Genomic DNA, 21076 nt, shown 5'->3' with positions numbered 1-21076 from the left:
CGTGATTATTCGGGTTATTTCGTTGCACTGACCATTGGATCCTTTAGGCCCGCGGGGTCCAGCGGGTCCGGGAGGTCCAGCGAAGAAGGTTTCTGAAACACGAGGGACAGAACACAGCTATCTGAGTACACATGCATCCCTCACTGAGGTCCATATGGAGTCGACCTGCCGAGCTCTGTCCTCTGTACCTGAGGTGGGGACGAAGCTGCCCGGCTCCCCCGGTTCTCCTTTGGGTCCGGGCTGACCGAAACCTGGCAGAGAGAGACCAGACGGGTCCAACGGTAAATGGACTGCGTTTATACAGCGCCTTCGTAACCAGCGGCCGCTCAAAGCACTGTACAACCTTGCATAACGTTCATCCATGCATACACACATTCAAACACAGACGGGAGCGGTTAGGGTGAGGCGTCTTGCTCATGGACACCTAGAGACTCAGCTAGGAGGAGCCGGGGATCGAACCAGCAACCTTCTGGTTACCAGCAGCCAACCCGCTCTACCTCCTGAGCCACATGCCGCCCATAGAGAGCCCTTTCGTAACCAGCGGCCACTCAAAGTAGGTCTCAGAGTTTCGAACCTCAACCCTTGGTAATAAAATGTAAGGGCACAGCGTTTACCTGGACTACCGGCCTTCCCAGCCGGACCTGCTGGTCCGGCTGGTCCTGGTGCACCCGGAATGCTTTCAGCTAGAATGAGAGGTTTGTTTTAATGTTCACAAAGATTTAGTACGGTAATATAATCACATTTAAAGTGACAGTACCGTTTATACGGATACGACGGCATAGCAAGCAACCCTCAGCAATGAAAGCTTTAACCCCTGAGCAAAGCGGACCCACTGACCGGCATAGCCCTGTGGACCGGGCTGGCCTGGGATCCCAGGGGGTCCGGGGGGCCCAGGGGGGCCAGAGACTGAGGACTGCCCTGTTGGATAAAGATAAGCAAAGTAAGAACACGCATTGAACATGCAAATTGAATCTATACGTGATAGATGCGTGCTTTAGTTAGCCTCCTAGCATAACTGCCTAAGTCGTATTTTGTCCAAATTGTGATATCTAACCTAACCTCTACTCTCCTAAGGCTGCTGATTCAATGACCCTCCTTGGCTACATCCTAAGCCAATCAGGGTGCTTTTTAAATTCAATAATCACCCTCCTCCTCATAGTCATCTATTTGACTTAGACGCTAAATGTAAATTGAACCTTAAAATATGACTTAGGCAATTTTGCTATGAGGCTAACGATAAGATCCAGTGTATTGTAACCCATCCACGGCCTTGTTTACCATACTGACCGCTAGCAACGGGCTAACGTGGCACAGGGAATGTGGTGTGATACAACCAGGAAACGAGCTAACAAGGTTAGCCTACATTTACGTTGTGTGTGTTCTCCCCTGGTTTCCCGTGTGGGATCCACAGAGTGCGTGTCACCCCGAGCCCCCCCCCCCCCCCCCCGGTGCTGGTACTCACTGGTCCGGGCGGAGCTGACGGTCTCCGATGTCCTGGCACTGATTCCGGGCTCGCCAGGCCTCCCCGCCTCCCCCCTACCTCCCCTCTCACCCGGCTCTCCCTGCTCTCCCTTGGGTCCTGATTGAAGAACACAAATTTACATTCAGGGTATTTAGCAGACGCTTTTATCCAAAGCGAATTACAATAAGTACATTTGTCAGAAGAAAGAGAAACAATATATCGCTATCGGTACAGTAAGGATGTTCATAGAACCAAAGTGCCAAACACTAAGGCCCAATCCCATTTCTACCCCTTCCCCCTTCGCCTTCCCCCTACCCCTTGTTTTGAAGGGGTAACGGGTAGGGGTAAGGGGAAGGGGTAAGGGGAAGGGGTAAGGGGGAAGGGGAAGGGGAAGGGGAGGTAGAAGGGGAAGGGGGAAGGGGTAAGGGGTAGAAATGAGATTGGGCCTAACAATCACCTAACTCATTCTCCGTGCACAACAAAGAGAGCTAGGGTAAGATGCTACACATTGCCACTTACTACCTTTAATTGCCAGGACTTACAACATACAACAAGTGCGTACATTAAGTGCCAGGGTGTGCAGTATACAGTACATGACTGAAGAGCAATCAATGACACATCCGTCCTAATGTGTGATATTATTCCACGTGATAACGGGCGTGGGTTTACCGGATTGGCCAGGGAGACCCGCGGGGCCGATGGGGCCCGACAGCCCAGGGGGTCCCGCGGTGCCTGGGGGCCCAGAAGGACCTGGTGGCCCGGGGATTCCCACGGTGTTGGATCCGGCTGGAAAAAACACGCCAGCACATACATCAACAACACCACAACACTGGGATTCTTTATGCATGTTTTTAAGGTATAGCTCCCCCCAACGTTAGGGCTGCTCGATTATGGAGAAAATCATAATCACGATTACTTCGTTCAATATTGAAATCGAGATTATTAAAACGATTATAATTGAGTTTGAATATATTATGTATTTATTCAGCATGACTCTCCCAAAAAACTCTGAGATTTCGCCTTAAAAAAGTACACAAAATGGTCAAAAAGAAAATGTACAAATCTAAAATAATGAACAGATATGTATCCAGCTGTTCTGTTACTTTCTATAAAACATTTATTTAAAAATAAAATAAAAAAAGAAGAAAAAAAATCGATTATACTAGTTTTGTGATCGTTGGACGCTAAAATCGAAATCGCAATCAAAATGAGATAATCGCCCAGCCAAACCCAACATAACTCTCCATGCTAACGCTAAATATGTATGTTTATGTTGGGAATGTATTGATTACAGCATTCATTCACAATTCATAAATTAGTTATGAGGATATTTGTATGACAGCCCAGGTCCATGGAAGAAGCGATTTTACACATCACATGATTGACATTATGAGATTACCGCCCCTGTGGCTACGGAGACCAAAGAAGAGAGATCAACCAATAGGCACACATATATTAAGGTCTGGTTATTACCTGCACTGAGGATTTTGCCAGGTTCTCCCGTTTCACCTGAGAGGAAATACCATCGTGATTACTATGAAGGCATCTGAAGCAAGTCGTGTTAAGATCTGTTTATTCTGTTCTGACTGGAGAAAGGCTGTCTGCTTTCATTACCTTTAGCTCCAGGTACTCCTGGGTTGCCAGCAATACCTTAGGTTAGAAGTAGCATGACACATTAGGTTAACTACTTTTCTTGAAAGGTTAAAATCGTAGGGTTAGAAGTAGCATGACACATTACGTTAACTACTTTTCTTTTAAAGTTAAAATCATAGTTTAAGAAGAAGCATCACAGATTAAGTTAACAACATAGGTAAAAGTTAACGTTAAATCACCATGTTACAGAAGCACCAATTATCAAAGACAGATTACTTGGCTCCTTTCTTACCTAAACTACTTCGAAATGAATATTATAGACATCATGCCTTTGTCACAGTATTGTTAAATGTCTGCCTCTAACTACAGATTTTTTTTAGGAATCTTCAGTTTTCCATCCACAGATGTTAAACCAATAAGATAATAAAACTTTATTCAACCAGATAGTATCATTGAGATTACAAATGTATTTCTCAAGAGACCTGGACAAGAATGCAGCATCGAACAAACAACATTTTGCTTTTAATTATAAGTTGCATTTTGCATTATGTGTTATTTTTTCACGTCACTTTCACGCTACAGTGACCATACCTGGTGGTCCTTGTAGTCCGGTATTGCCTACAAACAAAATACAATTATGAGCATTCAATACGTGATCTAACCAGATCTCAACCAGTAGTGAAGTATGCACTGTGTTAATGCCTAGCTGCTGGGCTGTGGTACCTGGGATGCCCGCATCGCCAGCAGGTCCGGACGGTCCTCTCAAACCTGGCAACCCGACCGAACCTTGCTCACCTATGGGGTCAGGCATAGGAACTCAACTATCTGCTTTTTGTTTCTTCAAATTCATTTCTTCATTCGGTTATTCATACTTTTTAAAAACATGAATTCACAGAGAAGGAAAACATAATTTAAACATATCACAGGTCTCTACAGCTGTCTATCTTTCTCCACGAATAACAGAAGGGTGAAGTATTCACCTCTAGCCCCCTTTTCACCATCAGAGCCGTGTTCACCTGCGGGGGAAACACACAACGACCCCGTCTTACACGTGTAACGCCAACACATCCTGGTACATCATCATGGTGGAGGTAACAAGGTGATGAACGTTTGAACCGTTATGTAAATAAGGTAATACATAATACTGCTCACCCATTGGCCCTTTAGGACCCTTATCTCCAGCCGGGCCTCGTGGCCCAGCTGGTCCACCTTCACCTGGGGGTAGGGACATAGAGGACGGTTACAAATCAGCTCTGTATGCATTATGTTCGAATTCGGTCCACATGTTTGGGAAGTGAGTTGTGGTATGGTTGAAGTGGTTTGGCTCCCAGCTGAAACGTTCTGGGTTCAATCCCAAAGAAACCTAACCCCTACCTGCTCCTTAGCGACCTTTACCGGTGTTCGGTGTGAAATGCCTTGGCTTACAATTCAATAAAAAGTATCTCATGAATCTCATGAAGACGTACGGCTCCAAAAAAATAGGAACTATCGCTTTAAATCCCCAAAGAGACATTTGAATGTGTGAACCTCAGGGTCACTCTGTATAATGTCTGGAGCTTTATCATGTGATCACATGCCGGCCAGCACGCACCTGCAGAGCCGCGAGGGCCCTTCTCCCCCTGTTCGCCCTTGTTTCCCTGGGGTCCCGGTGTCCCACGGTCGCCTGGAGTCAGAGTGAAGACATAAGGGAGAATGAAGGAACAGAGCTGTATCTTTGTAATGGAAATGAACACTAAAAGCATAACTTATCGTTAAGACGATTGTAATAAGTTACACTTATGGCACACAATACTTAAGTAGTCTCCAAACATTCCGCAGAGCTGCACCCCCTGGCATCCAGCGATAGGGTGTTGTGAAGATACCCATTGCTAACATCAGGGCTAACAACTTTTTAAAGCACTGTGAGAACCCACCTACAGTGTCAGAAGTTAACTGGAATTGCCTTATTTTGACGTTGTGTTTCAATGCTGCTCTGGGTCAAGCCTGACAAAGTAAAGACAGAAGGCCTGCCTCTGGTTGGGTACCTTTGGGTCCCGGAGCGCCTGCCTCTCCACGGAAGCCTTGAGGTCCAGGAGTTCCTGTGGACGACACGTACGTCAACGAATGACCATCAACACTCCCACAATGCAACAGTCTGCTGCGGACGTCCAATACGGTGCTTACCAGGGGCTCCTAAATTGCCTTGCGGGCCGACATCACCTGCATGGCAGAAGACAAAGGTATGACATTTGTTTTAGCTGACATTGAACGCTTAGAAAATCTCATAAGGCCAGGCCATACATGGTTATATAGCACTTTAGTCTTTTCAATCTATGCACGTTTCATCAGTACAGATCTTCTGGGTAAAAACTGTGAATAGCCATACAAGTACTTTAGCAGAACCTTTACTTGTCAGACACATTCACACAAAATAATCTTGATGATTTCTACAAACGATTGGGTAGCGATGTGTTTGTGAAGCCAGGAGAGACGGTTACGATGGATTCATCCCTGACGGGTATTATCCTGTAAGGCTTCTACCCCACAATGACCTTTAACCTTACCCTTTGGCCCAGAGAGTCCAGGAATGCCAGCAGGACCATGGCTTCCCAGAAGACCTGGCAGTCCTGTTGATACCAAGGTAGGAAATGAAAAAGGATGAACACACACACACATCAAACAAATGTGAACGCATGAAGTGAACGGTGAAGGGATGACGTGTGACAAAATAGAGGAAGTCTCCGAAGCCCTGCCTTTCTCTCCCTTTTCCCCGAAGCCAGGGGCCCCCACTCCTCCTCTGGGGCCAGCGGGGCCCTCGCGGCCTCTCTGGCCCATGGGGCCCTCAGCGCCAGGTTCACCTGGTGAAAGGCAAACAGAAGGACCTTGTGTTAAAGCCAACTGTCATGACCTTGACCTTCAATGACCTTTGCTTTCTATAGCAAAACATCAGATGTATAATGTATTGTGTGAGCCTTTATCATTAGCCAAATTAAGCAATATATCAGCAAATATTGTATTTTTTGTTGAATGAACTTGCATATTATTTTTTATTAAGGAAGCAGTAGGCACGGTTTTGATGGAATCCGCTTACTGACTGAATTTGAAAAGATAGAAGGCAAAGAACTTCCCCCTTGCCTAAGCCCATCCCACCAAACAACGTCCAATCGTGTTCAGATCAGTGTCGTCGGGCAGAAAAGTCAATCAGGAACTTCAATATGCGGAGATGGGTAGCAACAAAACGAATCATGATCTGTGGTTTTGTCATCACCCGTAGGACCTTGGACTTAAGATGGAATTTGAGTACTTAGATTTAACACTGACTTACATATTTTTGCAGAAAAATAGCCTACTGTTCCTCTATAAGAGATTTTCATTCAATAAGTACACTCTTTGTTAGTTTGATATAATTCTCCCTTTGATATTAATGAAAATATAATTGTTTCGTTAAGCACAAAGAATGACATTTGTCTAGACATACTGTATCAACAGAATTATTAACGAGCTTATAGGGTCCAAATGCGCCAATGCAGTTTGAAGCACGATAATTACCAGCGCTTCCTTTGGATCCACGTGGTCCCTCCAGTCCAGGATGGCCCATTTGACCAGGAGGGCCTACAGCGAGGCCAGACCAACACCACGTTGTCAGTAGGGAGTAGTATACTCTTAAATATTCAAACCTTCTTGCTTATCTTGCTTATATTATAACTTGTGATTCTATGATTTTCACACACTGACCTGGTATGCCGGCAAAGCCAGTGTCACCTGAAAAATCACCAAAAACCATCATTAGGTTATTAGCTTAAGATGGGATGTCTTTTACATTATAATGAATAAATTTAGCAGGAAACCAGTGGACTCACTGACCTTTCCCTCCTTGCAACCCATGATCGCCTGTGAAAAATCCATAACAATGAGAAGCTCACATCACAGACATTTGGCCGTTTTTCTTTCCACGAAAAGAGAGAGAATGCATTATGTTCGAATTCATGTTGAATTCAGTTGAATTCAAAACAGGAATTCAATTGAATTCTTGTTTTGGAATCATGTTTGAAATACCTTTAGTTCCGGGATCGCCTCTGGCTCCTTTCATCGAGTACGTCAGGGATTCTGGGAAAATAAAACACATTCCCTACGATTAACTCCACTGTCATAAAGCAACCTCTTCATCACCATCATCATCATCAGGTCTTCCTCCACCTCCTCCACCACCTCCACCAACTCCACCACCTCCACCAACTCCACCACCTCCACCACAACCTCCGCCACCTCCACCAACACCTCCTCCACCACCACCTCCTCCCCCCCCTCCCTCTACCTCTCAGGGTGTCCGAGCGGAGCTCCGCCCGGACCAGCTGCTCCACGGCTCTCTGCAGGGCGGCGCTGTCAACGGCTCCGGACGCGGGGCCCCCTCCAGCGGCCCCCAGGGCCCCACCGACCCCCAGGCCGCCGCCGCCGCCGGCCCCGGGCCCCGAGGCCCCCAGGTCGATCCCGTTGCCGGAGCGCGACTGGGCGGTGCCGGCGAAGGCCTTCTTCTGCACGTAGGACGACTCCAAGGGGTCGATGATGTTGACGGAGGAGAGGCGGCTGGTGCTGGCCGTCCCGCCGCCCACGACCTTCTCCAGAGTCTCCACGCGGTCCTCCAGACGCTTGAACTTCTCCGCTAGTGGGGGAGGAGGGACGCAGGAGACAGGGGGATTGGATTAGGATTAGATGAGGTCATTAGGACCGCATTAAACAACAACACACTTCACAAACGTGGACGTGGCTCTGGTCGCCGTGTTGGTGGCCTCATGGTGACTGACAGCGGTGTCAGTTGTGGTCCGTTGCGAATTTGGACGGAGAAAAGATTGAATTGATGTGAGAAGGGACGGATTTGGTTTGAATTACTCAAACAATACTCGAGCTACGTTATTGTGTTGGTGAGTAAATCTCCCTGGTGTTTCAGTCCGTTTTGGAACGCACCCCTTCCTGAGTGCATGAACCCGTTTGCCTTCAGCCAACGGCACAGGGGGCTATAAAAGCCGCCATCACATTTGAATTACATGCTTATAATTCTCTGTTCACAACCTGCATCAGTGATCTGTGGGTCCACCTGCAGTGGGGATCTCAAGCTTTCCTTAGTTTTCACCTCCGTTTCAGGACCCAACACGGTGCTTGAATAGAACCCCTCTGTGAACGGCACTGTGACCCACACTGACAGTTGACCAGTTTATCCAGCACACTGTTCATGTTGCCTCAGACTAGCTTCAAGCATAAGGCTCCCCTAACCGTTGTGAAACAAATCCCCTGTGCATAAAGGTTAGGTGAACACGGGCGTGCAGAGACAGGGGCCTCCTGGCGGGGTTACCCAGGGCGATGAGTCCGAACAGCAGGCCCAACAGCAGCAGCAGGCCCAACAGGAGTCCCAGCAGCCACTTCCACCAGCTGCAGCAGGAGTTGAACCCGGCTCCCAGGCCCGACTCGTCCTTCTGGATCTCTGAGGACCGGGACAAACAGGTACATCCAGCAGGAGCGTATAAGAGAAGAACTACGCGCAGTCTGCGTGGTGTTCTTGGTCTTTAGGGAGATCTTTTGAGGCTGCCGAAAATGCGTCAACAGAAGGATAGTCTAGCTCAGGGGTCTCAAACTCACGGCCCGGGGGCCAATTGAGGCCCGCTGGATGATATTTTGTGGCCCCCTACTTGACATCAAAGTTTAGTGTTAGTGCGGCCCGCGCGTTGTTGTCAAACGCACATTTTTGCTGAGTGGCTTGCCACGCTTTTTTATCACTTTTGATAGGGTTACCAGATGTCCCGGTTTTGCCAGGACAGTCCCTATTTGGAGTTGCGTGTCCTGAGTCCCGACAAAAGCCAAAGGACGCTAAAATGTCCCGGTTTCCACCAACCGCTATGAAATGTCCCCTGTTTTCAGCGATTACATAGCCAACGTGATCTAATTATAGCCCAATCATTAACTTAGATTGGGTCAGTTGTGCTACTTTTTTTGTGGAATACTTGATGCGGCCCAGCCTGACCCAGACTCTACCTCCAGCGGCCCCCAGGGTAAGTTGAGTTTGAGACTCCTGGTCTAGCTCAAAGGTTGAAGGTTTAAACCCCGTTGTCAGCAGCCCACAGGTAAGGCATCATTGAGAAAGACTTAATGACCTGATAATAGACACATTATGGATGGTTACCTGCATATGTCGCCTTGTCTTTGGTGTAAATCTGAGCAGTTCCTTTAGAGAAAAAATAAAATGCATTTTTTATGTTTTATTTAATTTAAATAAATTACACAATAATATGTAGATATCGAAAATATGTCCTGGCATTATGCGTTAAGAAAATAACTCTGAAGCTGAGTCAACGCAGGAGGCTACCGTTAGCATTAGCTCCTCCTGCCTCCAGTGAGATGGACGACATCTTCTTCTTCTCTCTCTTCAGCGAGTCCTCTGCGTACGAGCCTGGAGATACAGAATGGATGTTTAAAATAGATGACCAAAGGAAAGTTGTCCTGATAGAAAAGAGGAAGATAATCAAACAAATAAATCAATTTCATTGTTTTTTAATAAGTGTTTGTTGAACTTTTTTTGTCTGCTGTCTTAAAAAGTAAGCCTAAATCTCAAGTTCAATGTAAAATTAATACTAAATCAAATGTAAAATAATATGTTTTCTTTCCAACCGCTTCATATTTGATTGTCATTCTTTATTCAAAGAAAGATTCCAATTTTGAAATTCTCTTCTATGACCATGTTGGACTATAATTACTGTAACATTATCAACAGGGTGCTGTTCCCAGTATCCATGTCGGACCAGTAACACTTTAACAGTGTTTTTTAACTAGCTACCATGCTGGCGTCATAGCATCAGTACCAGAGGTGGAGGTGGGATTGGAGCTGAACATCTTGCCGGTGTCCTTGGTCATCACCAGTCGCTCTGTCTCCTTCTTGATTGGAGCGTTGTCCTTTTCCAGGGTAGTGAACCGGAAATCCTTGGAGAAGACATCGTCGCTGGTGGGACTGCTGGGTGCCACTGTCAAAGCACACAGAAGAAATGGAGTTGCAGAGGTTCAAGTTAAAAACACATTAAAAGTCGCGAAAGAATGGTTTGTGAACACATAACTACATAGGACATTTTACTTACTCTACAAACATTTTATCAAACAAAATTATAAAGGTTGTACCTAAAACCTTTACCAAAAACCTTGAGATGGATATAATAGAGCCCTTCCTGAATGTATAAGTTATCTTATGTTGGATGGTTTATTTTCTACGACTTACTTGCAACTGTGCTATATCCAGAAGTGCTGACATTTTTCTGTACCCCGTAACCTATCAGAGGCAAAGACACACACACACACACACACACACACACACACACACACACACACACACACACACACACACACACACACACACACACACACACACACACACACAAACACCACTATTAGTCATGAATAATTGCATCTAAAATCTGCACTTTAACTTTTCTACTGCAGCAATTTACTCCTTCGAAAACCACCCGTACCAAGGGAATGAGAATCGTAAATAAGTTTCCTTTCTAAATCTGACAATGACTAACTGTAGCTCCAGCTCGTGCCACTAGAGGCTGCTACTGGGACAAACTAACAAGGTACAGGTTTAATCATACAACTTAAATACAATGTAAAGAAGTAGTCAAGTTAAAGAATTGAATAGTGCAGCGTCATGTTTGCTAAGCACTCAGGACACACCTGCATGTGGATGTATGCCGTTTGCAGTGTAGCCCGTGCTACTTGTGCTGACCAGGTTATTCTGGACTCCGTACAGCGGACCTAGGAGAGAGAAGAACGTTTGTACGCTTATACGTCTGATTGTGTTTAGTGCGGGGACCAGGACCTCCACCACACGGCAGGGAGAGAGGCTCACCAGAGGTGGTGGAGGCCGCCATTCCCAGGCTGACGGGGGGAGAGCTTTGGGTCAGGTTCCTCTGCAGCCCGGTGTCTACACGAGAGGAGAGAAGATACCATGAGGACATAGAAGAGAGTGGACTGGAAGAGAAGAGAGGAGAGAATAGAAGATAATATAATATAATAGAAGAGGAGATAAGATACCATGATGAAATAGAAGAGAGTGGACTAGAAGAGAAGAGAGGAGAGAATAGAAGATAATAGAATATAATAGAAGAGGAGATAAGATACCATGATGACATAGAAGAGAGTGGACTAGAAGAGAAGAGAGGAGACGAAAGGAGAAGAGAATAGAAGATAATATAATATAATAGAAGAGATGATAAGATACCATAATGAAATAGAAGAGAGTGGACTAGAAGAGAAGAGGAGAGGATAGAAGAGAGGAGACGAAAGGAGAAGAGAATAGAAGAGAATAGAAGATAATAATATATGATAGAAGAGAAGATAAGACAATAGAAGAGAAGAGAAGAGAAGAGAAGAGAAGAGAAGAGAAGAGAAGAGAAGAGAAGAGAAGAGAAGAGAAGAGAAGAGAAGAGAAGAGAAGAGAAGAGAAGAGAAGAGAAGAAAAGAGAAGAGAAGAGAAGAGAAGAGAGTAGACGAAAGGAAAAGATAATAGAAGAGAATATAATATAATAGAAGAGAAGGTAAGACAATAGAAGAGAATAGAAGAGAAGAGAATAGAAGAGAAGAAAAGAGAACAGAAGGAAAGAGAAAATACTGAAATAGAAGAGAAGAAAAGATAGGACAAGAGAATAGAAGTGAATGGAGGGGAAGAGAAAAAAAAGAAGCAAAGATCATTTTGAATAATATAAGAGAATATAATAGAATAGAGCACAGAGAATAGAAGAGGAGGGAAATGATATCTCAGCTGCCATAGTTCAAGCATAGATTGTCATGCATGATCTATTCCCGCTTATAAATCGCCTCATACTAAAAATGGGTGCACGAGGTCGTCATATTATTCCACAGCGGGTCTCGCTGCTGCTCACAGCGAACAATAGCAAACTACTGAAGAACTGCACGACTCGTGAGCTCTCCCAGCCCTGTGTGGAACTGACCCGTCGGACGGAGCGCGCCCACCGGAGACAGGTTGTTTGCGTTGGTGCTGTAACCATAGCTACCAACACTGTTCACACCGCCGGTCCAAACGCTTTCGTACTGGCCTGGGGGAAAGGGATTCACAACAATCAATCAACGTCAAAAGGATGAGGAGGAGGAGGAGGGGAGGGAGGGGGGGGGGAGGAGGGGAGGAGGAGATAGGGAGGAGGGGAGGAGGGGGGGAAGGGGAGATGGGAGGAGGGGAGGAGGGGAGGAGAGGAGATAGGGAGTTGGGGAGGAGGGTCGATGGGAAGGATGGTAGGAAGGGGGGGAGGAGGGGGAGAGGAGATGGGGAGATGGGAGAAGAGGGGAGCAGGGGAGTCGCTGCGTGCGGGGGGGCCGACCTGCGGTGCCCTGGGAGCTGTCGGACAGGGTCCGGCTGTCCACGCTGGCCTTGGTGGGGATGGGCAGCGTGCTGGTGGGGGATCGGGTGGGGCTGACACTGCCGGAGCGGCTGCCCCTCAGAAGACGCTTCACGTCGCCCAGCTCCGTCCCTGGGGGGCCGCGAGACACGTCAGAACACACACACACACACACACACACACACACACACGCATACACACTGACGGGGGTGCACATACACACACAATATACACACAGCTATACACGCACACGCGTTCCGATACACACAGATATACAAGACCCGACGTACACACGTACACACACACACAGATACGCACACAGTCATATACATCCCCATGGTTGCACACATATGCACACGTATACACACGCAGCAACATGCACACGCACACACATGCACCGATACACACACTGACATACACACATGCACACACACTCACATACAAACCCACGCACATGCGTGCACACCTTCACACACATACACAAACACAAACATACACATGCATGCAAACATGCACACGCACAAACACACACACAGATATCCATCCATCCCCTTATCGCATGGATGGATGGATGGATTTATAGATGGATGGATGATTGACAGATGGATGGATGATTGACAGATGGATGGATGATTGACAGATAGATAGATGCATGGACTGAAGCATGGATGGGTTGGGTACAAATGACACATGTATGAGGTCTTGTTGGGATGAGTGGAGCCTCACATCTGGTGGAAGGAGAAGCACTCTGGAGTCTGGCTCTGATCTCACTCTCTGAGACAGAAACACACACGAGACACAGCTGATTAGACGGGAAGGGGACGCTCTAATCAGCGTCCCCTTCCCTTTCATCCTCTCTCTCAGGGATGAACCAGCATGTGGGTACAGAATGCAGCTGCAGAAGCGTCTGACTGAATTGTTTGTTGTTCTCTGTGTGGGTATCAGGTGGTCCATCTTACCTCTGCTCTCCGTCCGTCCTCTTGTGGTAGGATTTAAAGAGCCTTAAACATAAAACAACATTGTTGTTTATCGAACATGAAAACACTTGGATAATGTACAGAATGAACGGCATTTCCACAGAGAGAAGGGTCATTAGTCACCATATTCTCTCCTGGTGTATTCAGGGGATGAGTTCCCACTGGAACTTCCTGAAATATACAGTAAAAGTACATTTTAAGAACACAATGAAACATGAGGAAAAGCTGTTTCTTTTTAATCAAACGTGAAAAAAAAAAGAAAAAAGGAGAACAGAGAGAGACAACGTTCCCCTTCAGCCAAGTTGTGTCTTGATAGTTACAAAACGTGTACAGCTGAGGAAGATGTATTCTTGCTGGTAGTTGTGTGTGTGTGTGTGTGTGTGTGTGTGTGTGTGTGTGTGTGTGTGTGTGTGTGTGTGTGTGTGTGTGTGTGTGTGTGTGTGTGTGTGTGTGTGTGTGTGTGTGTGTGTGTGTGTGTGTGTGCGTGCGTGTATGTATGTTTGTGTGTGTGTGTATGTGTGAATGCGTGTATGTGCGTGTGTGTGTATGTGTGCACGCATGTGGGTGAGTAGTGGGTCAGTTTGGCAAGATATGGCCCACACATTTGGTGGCAGGGCAGTGGAGCTGACAATACATAACAGTCTCAAGGAGGGGGTAACAGTAGCAGATTGATGTACTTTGTGTTTGTTTAATATTTGCTCTTCCCTTACTGTCACGTTTTGAAGAAAAATAAAAAAAATGTACACCCTGATTTCTCGACCAACACATTTAAAGAGATGGAGACATGAGGTAGGTCTGATGAACGGTCGCACCGACCGTCGTAAGTGCCGGAGCGGGAGGTCTTCGTCATGCTCATGGTCTTCCTCTCTGTGACAGGCGAGTACATCGGCTTGGAGGACGAGGAGGTGGACCCAAGCCGTGCGCCCCCGGACCCTCCCGAGCTGTAGCTGGTCTTGGTCACGCTAGAGACAGCGCCGCCTCCTCCTCCGCCACCTCCTCCTCCACCACCTCCTCCTCCACCACCTCCTCCTCCTCCTCCTCCTCCTCCTCCTCCTCCTCCTCCTCCTCCACTTCCTCCAGTCATGCCGATCACAAACTCTGAATCAGAGCCGCGGGAGAGCGAGGAGCTCCGTCCGCCCGAGGCGTTGCCGGTGGAGGAAGCGCCCAGGGAAGTGACGGTCAAGTTTCCAGAACCTTTGCCAGATCCGTAACCACCTCCGACGCCTCCGCCAACCCCTCCACCACTACCTCCACCACCGCCGCCTCCAGCCGCGTAAGAGGTGGAGGTGGATCCGCTGCTGGAGGTGAACACTGAGCTGCTGTCCCCGGAGAGGCCCCCGCTCAGAGACAGGACACCTGCAGCTGCAGCTGGGGGATACGATCAGATCAGGGTTAGATGAGACCCGGCTCATTGGGTGAGTCAGGGTGGGGCAGCAGAAGGAACAGGACAAGAGTTGTTTGAATCGTTCAATCAGGATTTGAAACTAAAACTGTATGAAACTGTATCTATACACACACACAGAATAGTAGGAGTAGTAAAAATGCAAATGCCAGGAAATTAACTTTATAGACGGATGAGGTGTTATGGACCGTAAGGTGTAGAGGAGGTGGAACAGGGGAAGAGGAGAGATGTAATCAGGTGAAATGTCTACAAGAACTGTTCTTCTTTAACAAATGTTGAGGTTTTGAAGTGTCATAACATAAAACAACAACGAACATCCCTTCAAATTTGACCTTTAAAATTACAGACAGAAGGATTATCGCTGTGGAAGCCAACCTATAATTACCAACGATTTGTTATTCCCCCCAGTCTGCAAGATCATACTGGCAAAGGCAGTATGTCCCTGGGCGATTGATTTTTCAATGTAGGATTTGAAATCTGATGAACATTCTCCATGCATCGAGAGTGCAGTGCCTGGACATGTCAAGGCAGACTGCAACGTCTACTCTCTCTTCCATGATTTCGTGTCGACGTTCAAATATGTTTCATAGCCCAGGGTTGCAAATGAATCTGTCCCAAAAAGGGATGGACCAATCACAGGGCAGGCCTACCTGAGCCGCAGCCAGATGCCGTCCGTTGACTGGAAGAGACACTCACGCTCTCTAGTGGAAGAAATGGTCATAAATAATGTTAGGAATAATGTTAAAAACCTGCTTATGGAAGTTTCGATCAGTTAATCAGTTAGTTTCCTCATTAGCGGCTTCTAGTGGCTTGAGTTGAGGCTACAGCTATAGCTCTATGCTACTACGGTTACTGTCGTTTGAGGTTTTGCTACGGCGAACCAACTTACTTGGTGGCAGTGATGTCAACCTGGTTGTCGTGGTTACCGTTTCTGTGGTCACTGCATTCAGATAGGATGAATGCATAAAAAACATTATAAACATGTTTTGACATGCTGTCCTTAAACACAATTATGCCTGATTATATGTGGATATTCTATGCTATGAATGCTTTTTTTTGCATGATTTAAATGATGCAAACCAGTTAGACTCTTCAATCTCGATAAAATATTGTTTCATCGCCAAACAATATCTATGAACAGCACAGAACAAGTTTAATTTTAAGTGAAGGATGGTCAAACACTAAGCGCCCTCAGTTAAGTGCCTTAATTAAACATAAAAATGTCAAGTTCAGCCAATCAGGAAAAAGAAAATGCATATTTCATTCTGAAATTAAGATAGTCAGAGTATTTAGCTTTATTCTTTGGAGCCCTATAGATCCACTAAGGATCCTCATTAACCAAGCTCTGTACTCAAGCTGTCTTCACGAAGAAACATTGTTGTTCTTACTTCACATTCCTCCAGACCTACCTTTGCCACTCCCTCCAGCCGCTCCCCCAGACTTGACAATCTTTGTTGTGGTTAGATTCTCCATCCCATGTTATCTGTGATCAAATCATTGAAGTGCAGCACCGTGTGAACGATGGGAACAACATGAAAGCCGGCGTTCTTAAGAAATACTGGAGGTTTGAAGGGTTGACGATGGATCACATAGTTCCAATACTATACTTTTACTCCAGGCCTCGGGCGGTGTTTATCTACAGAGCGCCTTTAGAAAAGCCTCGTCCATTGTTAATGGCATGGGTCCATTTCTTCTCTTTGTAACGACACCACCTTTACAAGAGACACCAGGGGCCTGGATGGGTCGCACTGGTTTGAAGGCCTCAGGTTCAGCTGTACAGCTGTGTGGTGGCCTATCTACGTATGATAAATGGAACAGATTTTCTTTACCCGCCTACAGGTCTACTCATTATGGACACTCTATACAGGCATGGGATAAAGGAGATCAGAGAGCACAATGTTTACAACGTCAGTCAGGGTGAAAAGAATGCCCCTTTCTGTAGAAATACCGCAGCGTATGCAAAGACTCCAGGAGCAAATACAAAGATCAGAGATCAAGGCAAGGCACGACAGTGCCTAGAGACAGAACTGAATTTGTGGACACAAGTTGGTTCCTGCTCCTTTTTTTTGCTTGTGTAATAGTGCTGTAGTGTACTTTTTATATAGAAATACAGGGCACCAAATAGAATACTTGAGTCAACATTGAACAGTGAAATAGCACTGATGTTAATACCAAACCAATTTGTGTTTGTCTCATGTTTTTAAAAGCACTTCAAACTTTTCCTCTCTAGCAAATGCCCCCTACAGTACAGACTAGAACCAAAATACAATGAACATGTTGTTACAAATATAGAACACATACCCTTAATTCAAACCCTAAAACCATGGTTAACCGCATATGTCGTAATAATAATAGCACATTTACGCAAATTCAAAATGTGAATGTAGTTATGATAGGTATTTTTTATGTTTTATGTTTTATGTATTTAGTTACGGAAGGCATGATAAATGTGAATGTAGATAAGTGAGGCATGTTAAATGTGAATGTGGTTAATTTTATATAGAGCTATACATAATAGTTAGTTATTGGCAACATCACAAGGACGTTGAGGGAGAGGAATGGAAGATAGGTGGAACCTGGGGTAGGAATCACTTCTTAACCAGATTAGATCAAATCAAATGAATCCCAAAGATATTAGTGTTTACCACTGGAATTAACCGCTCTTTATCAAGATAACTGCGAACCTCTGTTATTGTGTGGTATAACCACACAATATAACCACAGTATAACCACACAATAACAAATAGCCGCATGGATGTATATTCTCAGCCCACAATGGATTTATTTTCCGGTTGTGTGGTTTTGCAGAGGTGTCGTAAATCAAACAATTATATTCTCTTACCGAACACATAGCACTTATACACATAATAACACACAAAAACAAACTCACGCACACACACACAGCCAAACACACACAGGCGTGCAAACGCATGCAGACTCAAACACACACACACACGCACACACACACACACACAACCACAAACACACACACACACACAGATCACACACAAGCACACAAGCAAGTGCCCGAATTCACACACATGCACACACACACACAGTCATGCTGCACATGCAAGGGATTTTATGCGTAGTAAAACGTATCAAAGTGTATCAAAATCATCTGAATTCTCAATCCCTGCAACAAGTATGAATTGGTTAAGCAGATAGGATAGAAAGTCAACAATGTTCAGTTTGCCTACCTTTCAGCTTGTCTGAACAACAATCTTTCAATTGAAGGTGGATCCCTTAATAGCCTTCTCTACACCGTTAAAGCACACACACACAAAGTTTTTTCTTACACAGCTGTAACCCGGGTCCAGGTGTTATATACTACACAGTGCAACTGGGCAACAGACGCACGGACGTTTTCTTATGCATTAACTTCTTTTCTGACTCACCACTTCTGCGGGCATGTTCCGACAGAGTGGAGGGGCTATAACTTTCACCGGTGACAGACATGATGTCTAGGAGCAGGGGAAAAAATAGCCTGAGGAGAAATGGATGAAAAAAGTACACCTGTGGCTGTGGAGAAACAGGGGAGTAACATATGATTACTGGGGATATTGATGATTATGTGGGTTCTGTGACATCAAGTTGGGCCAAAGGTGTGTTGTTGATGCATAGATTATGTATAGATCTTTGAGCTTCATGAAACATAACCTCAGGCTATTTAAGTGGTTCTGGTAAAGAGTTTGAACCTGAACTTCACTGTAAAACTATTAGAAAACAGCAAACTCTCTATTTTACCGAAAACTAAAAAGTTGACAGGCTCATCATTGAAAAGCTCAAGCTTCTGTTAGAATTTTTTGTCTTTGATGCAATATTATCTAATATATTTGAATAATCTATCTTTCAAAAGCTGTTCTTCAATTTACCAAAAAATGCAAAACGCATATGCTTTTCCATGTTGGAATTGTTTAGCGGACAACATTTGGGTTTTAAAATGCACACACATTATTTGGCCCTCACACTTTTCTTTTTTAATAAATATAATTTAGCAATTTTAATGAACAACAGAATGAACTGGAATAATAATAATAATAATAATAATAAACTGTGTTTTTTAGCAGAGGAATGGTTTAGTTTAGGGTCTACTGTACAACCTTATCAATATAAAGTCAGATTCTTGAGACTATCAGAGGTCAAATGTTGCGTGCATATTGAGTTTGTGTCCATTTTGGGTGACGCTTGACTCAGCAATTTGACTGCTCTGCCCACACACTTGGCAGCACTTCACCACCTTACCTGGAACGCAATGTTCAGCTAGGATCCTTGTAAGAACTAGGAACATATAGTAAAGACACATTCAACAAGGAACATTTGTCCTCAAATTGAATGAAAAAATTACGCCGAAGACAGGAGGTCACCGAGAAAATAATAATTAAAATATAATTCAAAGAAGAAAAACATATTGAAAAATCTAATGTCAAACATGAAATCTATGTGTTTACAGATGATTCATAAATTAGACAAAAATTCATGTTTGAATGTCTTTAAAAGTTTCTGGTTGTAAACAAACCTCAATTGCGATGTCATATTGTGAAGTACTTTAACCATTCCAAAGGCTTCTTGCTGTAAAGGTCATGAAAGCAAGAAGCCAATGATGAGCTAACAAACACATATTTTGCATTTGGCTGAACATTGTGGATCAAGTGTGCCCGACAAATCTGTCTTTGATTCACAGTTTGACTCTAATCCTCATTTAGAAATATGTACATTTTAATTTAAGGAATATAAAATATCATAAATAAAATGTTTAATGATGATATTTTAAATGCTATCACAACGGGCACTTATATGTAAGGGTAGCAGTTGATGTGTATTATATTAAAAACAGTTTACTAAACGCATGTTAGTAAAATGCTTGCATGTGTCCTGCAATCATGGACATAAACAAAAAATGACACACAAAATATATCAATTAGTTTGATCTTGTAAAAGTGAGGCAATATCCAATAATAATTGATAAGCTGTCCAGACACGTCTGAAGTCATCTTCAGACTCGTACCAACGCATTACATTACATTATTTGCATAAATTCTTCAGTGGAAAAAAAAAAAAAAGCTTCCTTTTTCTTTTAACATGCCAATTCTCCTTTTATATGTTGAAAACATCCTTTGATTTAGAAAGCTTGAAGTATATGGGCTATTTTTTAACTGCTATGGTTTGATTATTTTGATATGATGATATGAGGCCTGTATAGGCTAGTGATTTTTGAATGCTTTGTAATTCAGCTGTTTACAGATTTGAGGGGATTCATCTGAATCACTGTCATTCTGTTTACCACACTCCAAATCAACAGCTGAACCTTTAACCTATTGACTCATTTACCAGTGACTTTAGCAATGTGTAGCCCATGGGTGAAAGTGTTTTGATATGTGAGGCATCAGACAGGTATTTGGCCTGACACTGTTTTACAGCCTGGGGATGATTTGAGCTGTATGCCTGTGAAGATGTATTTGGATACCAAAAAAAATCTGTCCTTGCAAAAAGCACTATCTTCCAAATCAAAGATCTGATAAAAATGGAAACAGATTCAGATGACCTCAGCTAACCCCTGAAGACGGGTTAGAATAAACAGTATTTTCATTAATGTATAGACATACAGCCTTTTGTGTTTTTAGCTGAATGAATCTGAACATATAAAAGAGTAATCATGAATAGAAGGTGTCTTAACAAGTTTTCGTTTTGGGTCTTTCGTTGCATTGTCTACTCTAATTAGGTGCCCTATCTATCAGTCACGAATGACCAGCCACCTGTAATAAGGGAAGGTGACTTTGCTGAGCAATCCAAAGCCAAACTGAAAACCTACCTCTTTTCTCTTTCATCGGGCTCCTAGGGGTGTCCCTTGCAGCTGGCTTGACCTGTGGGCCATTATACATTACATTAAAGGTTGCCTCAGCATGATCCTTTCCATCCTGTCTCATCTAACTATGATTCTGCCTCTGTTTCAGTGTGTTACGCTGACCGTGAATGAATGCCTGGACACCCCGGATGGCTTCCAGCCTCCCCACTTGCCAGCCCTCCATCACCATTGACAGTTTCTTACATGTTTGCTTGTATTACTACTAAATCATGGCACCCATTGCACTCCTTACCATACCTGTTGACCAGGCTATGTCAACTCCCTAGCCCTAGCGCCCCAAAGGGCAAGAAAAAACTCCCTTTCTACCAAGGAAGAAATCTTGAGAAGGAACGCAGAGTGGGGGATCCCTCCTTACAGATATGGTAAGGAGTGCAATGGGTGCCTTCATTTAGTAGTAATACAAGCCAA

General features: G+C 44.6%; 1 protein-coding gene across 1 annotated transcript in view; it reads right to left on the bottom strand.

The window, feature by feature from the left end:
• Window positions 1-14417, bottom strand: part of LOC115540334 (collagen alpha-1(XVII) chain) — a 25498-nt gene extending 11081 nt beyond the window's left edge. Inside the window, exons 1-35 of the mRNA XM_030351507.1 lie at window positions 14217-14417; window positions 13524-13571; window positions 13383-13424; window positions 13150-13197; window positions 12406-12555; window positions 12022-12126; window positions 10920-10994; window positions 10745-10825; window positions 10290-10340; window positions 9883-10041; window positions 9390-9473; window positions 9207-9248; window positions 8382-8510; window positions 7350-7694; window positions 7091-7141; window positions 6899-6925; window positions 6770-6796; window positions 6584-6646; window positions 5788-5892; window positions 5599-5661; window positions 5219-5254; window positions 5080-5133; window positions 4647-4718; window positions 4208-4270; window positions 4036-4071; window positions 3779-3850; window positions 3647-3673; window positions 3077-3112; window positions 2936-2971; window positions 2132-2248; window positions 1463-1579; window positions 838-918; window positions 615-683; window positions 189-251; window positions 33-92 (exon numbers count right to left, since the gene is read on the bottom strand). Coding sequence (XP_030207367.1) covers window positions 33-92; window positions 189-251; window positions 615-683; window positions 838-918; window positions 1463-1579; window positions 2132-2248; window positions 2936-2971; window positions 3077-3112; window positions 3647-3673; window positions 3779-3850; window positions 4036-4071; window positions 4208-4270; window positions 4647-4718; window positions 5080-5133; window positions 5219-5254; window positions 5599-5661; window positions 5788-5892; window positions 6584-6646; window positions 6770-6796; window positions 6899-6925; window positions 7091-7141; window positions 7350-7694; window positions 8382-8510; window positions 9207-9248; window positions 9390-9473; window positions 9883-10041; window positions 10290-10340; window positions 10745-10825; window positions 10920-10994; window positions 12022-12126; window positions 12406-12555; window positions 13150-13197; window positions 13383-13424; window positions 13524-13571; window positions 14217-14286 — 2704 coding nt within the window. The 5' untranslated portion in view covers window positions 14287-14417. The remainder of the gene's footprint in view (window positions 1-32; window positions 93-188; window positions 252-614; window positions 684-837; window positions 919-1462; window positions 1580-2131; window positions 2249-2935; window positions 2972-3076; window positions 3113-3646; window positions 3674-3778; window positions 3851-4035; window positions 4072-4207; window positions 4271-4646; window positions 4719-5079; window positions 5134-5218; window positions 5255-5598; window positions 5662-5787; window positions 5893-6583; window positions 6647-6769; window positions 6797-6898; window positions 6926-7090; window positions 7142-7349; window positions 7695-8381; window positions 8511-9206; window positions 9249-9389; window positions 9474-9882; window positions 10042-10289; window positions 10341-10744; window positions 10826-10919; window positions 10995-12021; window positions 12127-12405; window positions 12556-13149; window positions 13198-13382; window positions 13425-13523; window positions 13572-14216) is intronic.
• Window positions 14418-21076: the final 6659 nt, after the last annotated feature.

The sequence above is a fragment of the Gadus morhua genome, chromosome 3 (assembly GCF_902167405.1).
Source record: "Gadus morhua chromosome 3, gadMor3.0, whole genome shotgun sequence".
In the NCBI taxonomy this organism is placed as follows: domain Eukaryota; kingdom Metazoa; phylum Chordata; class Actinopteri; order Gadiformes; family Gadidae; genus Gadus; species Gadus morhua.
This window is presented reverse-complemented; position numbering and strand designations above follow the sequence as displayed.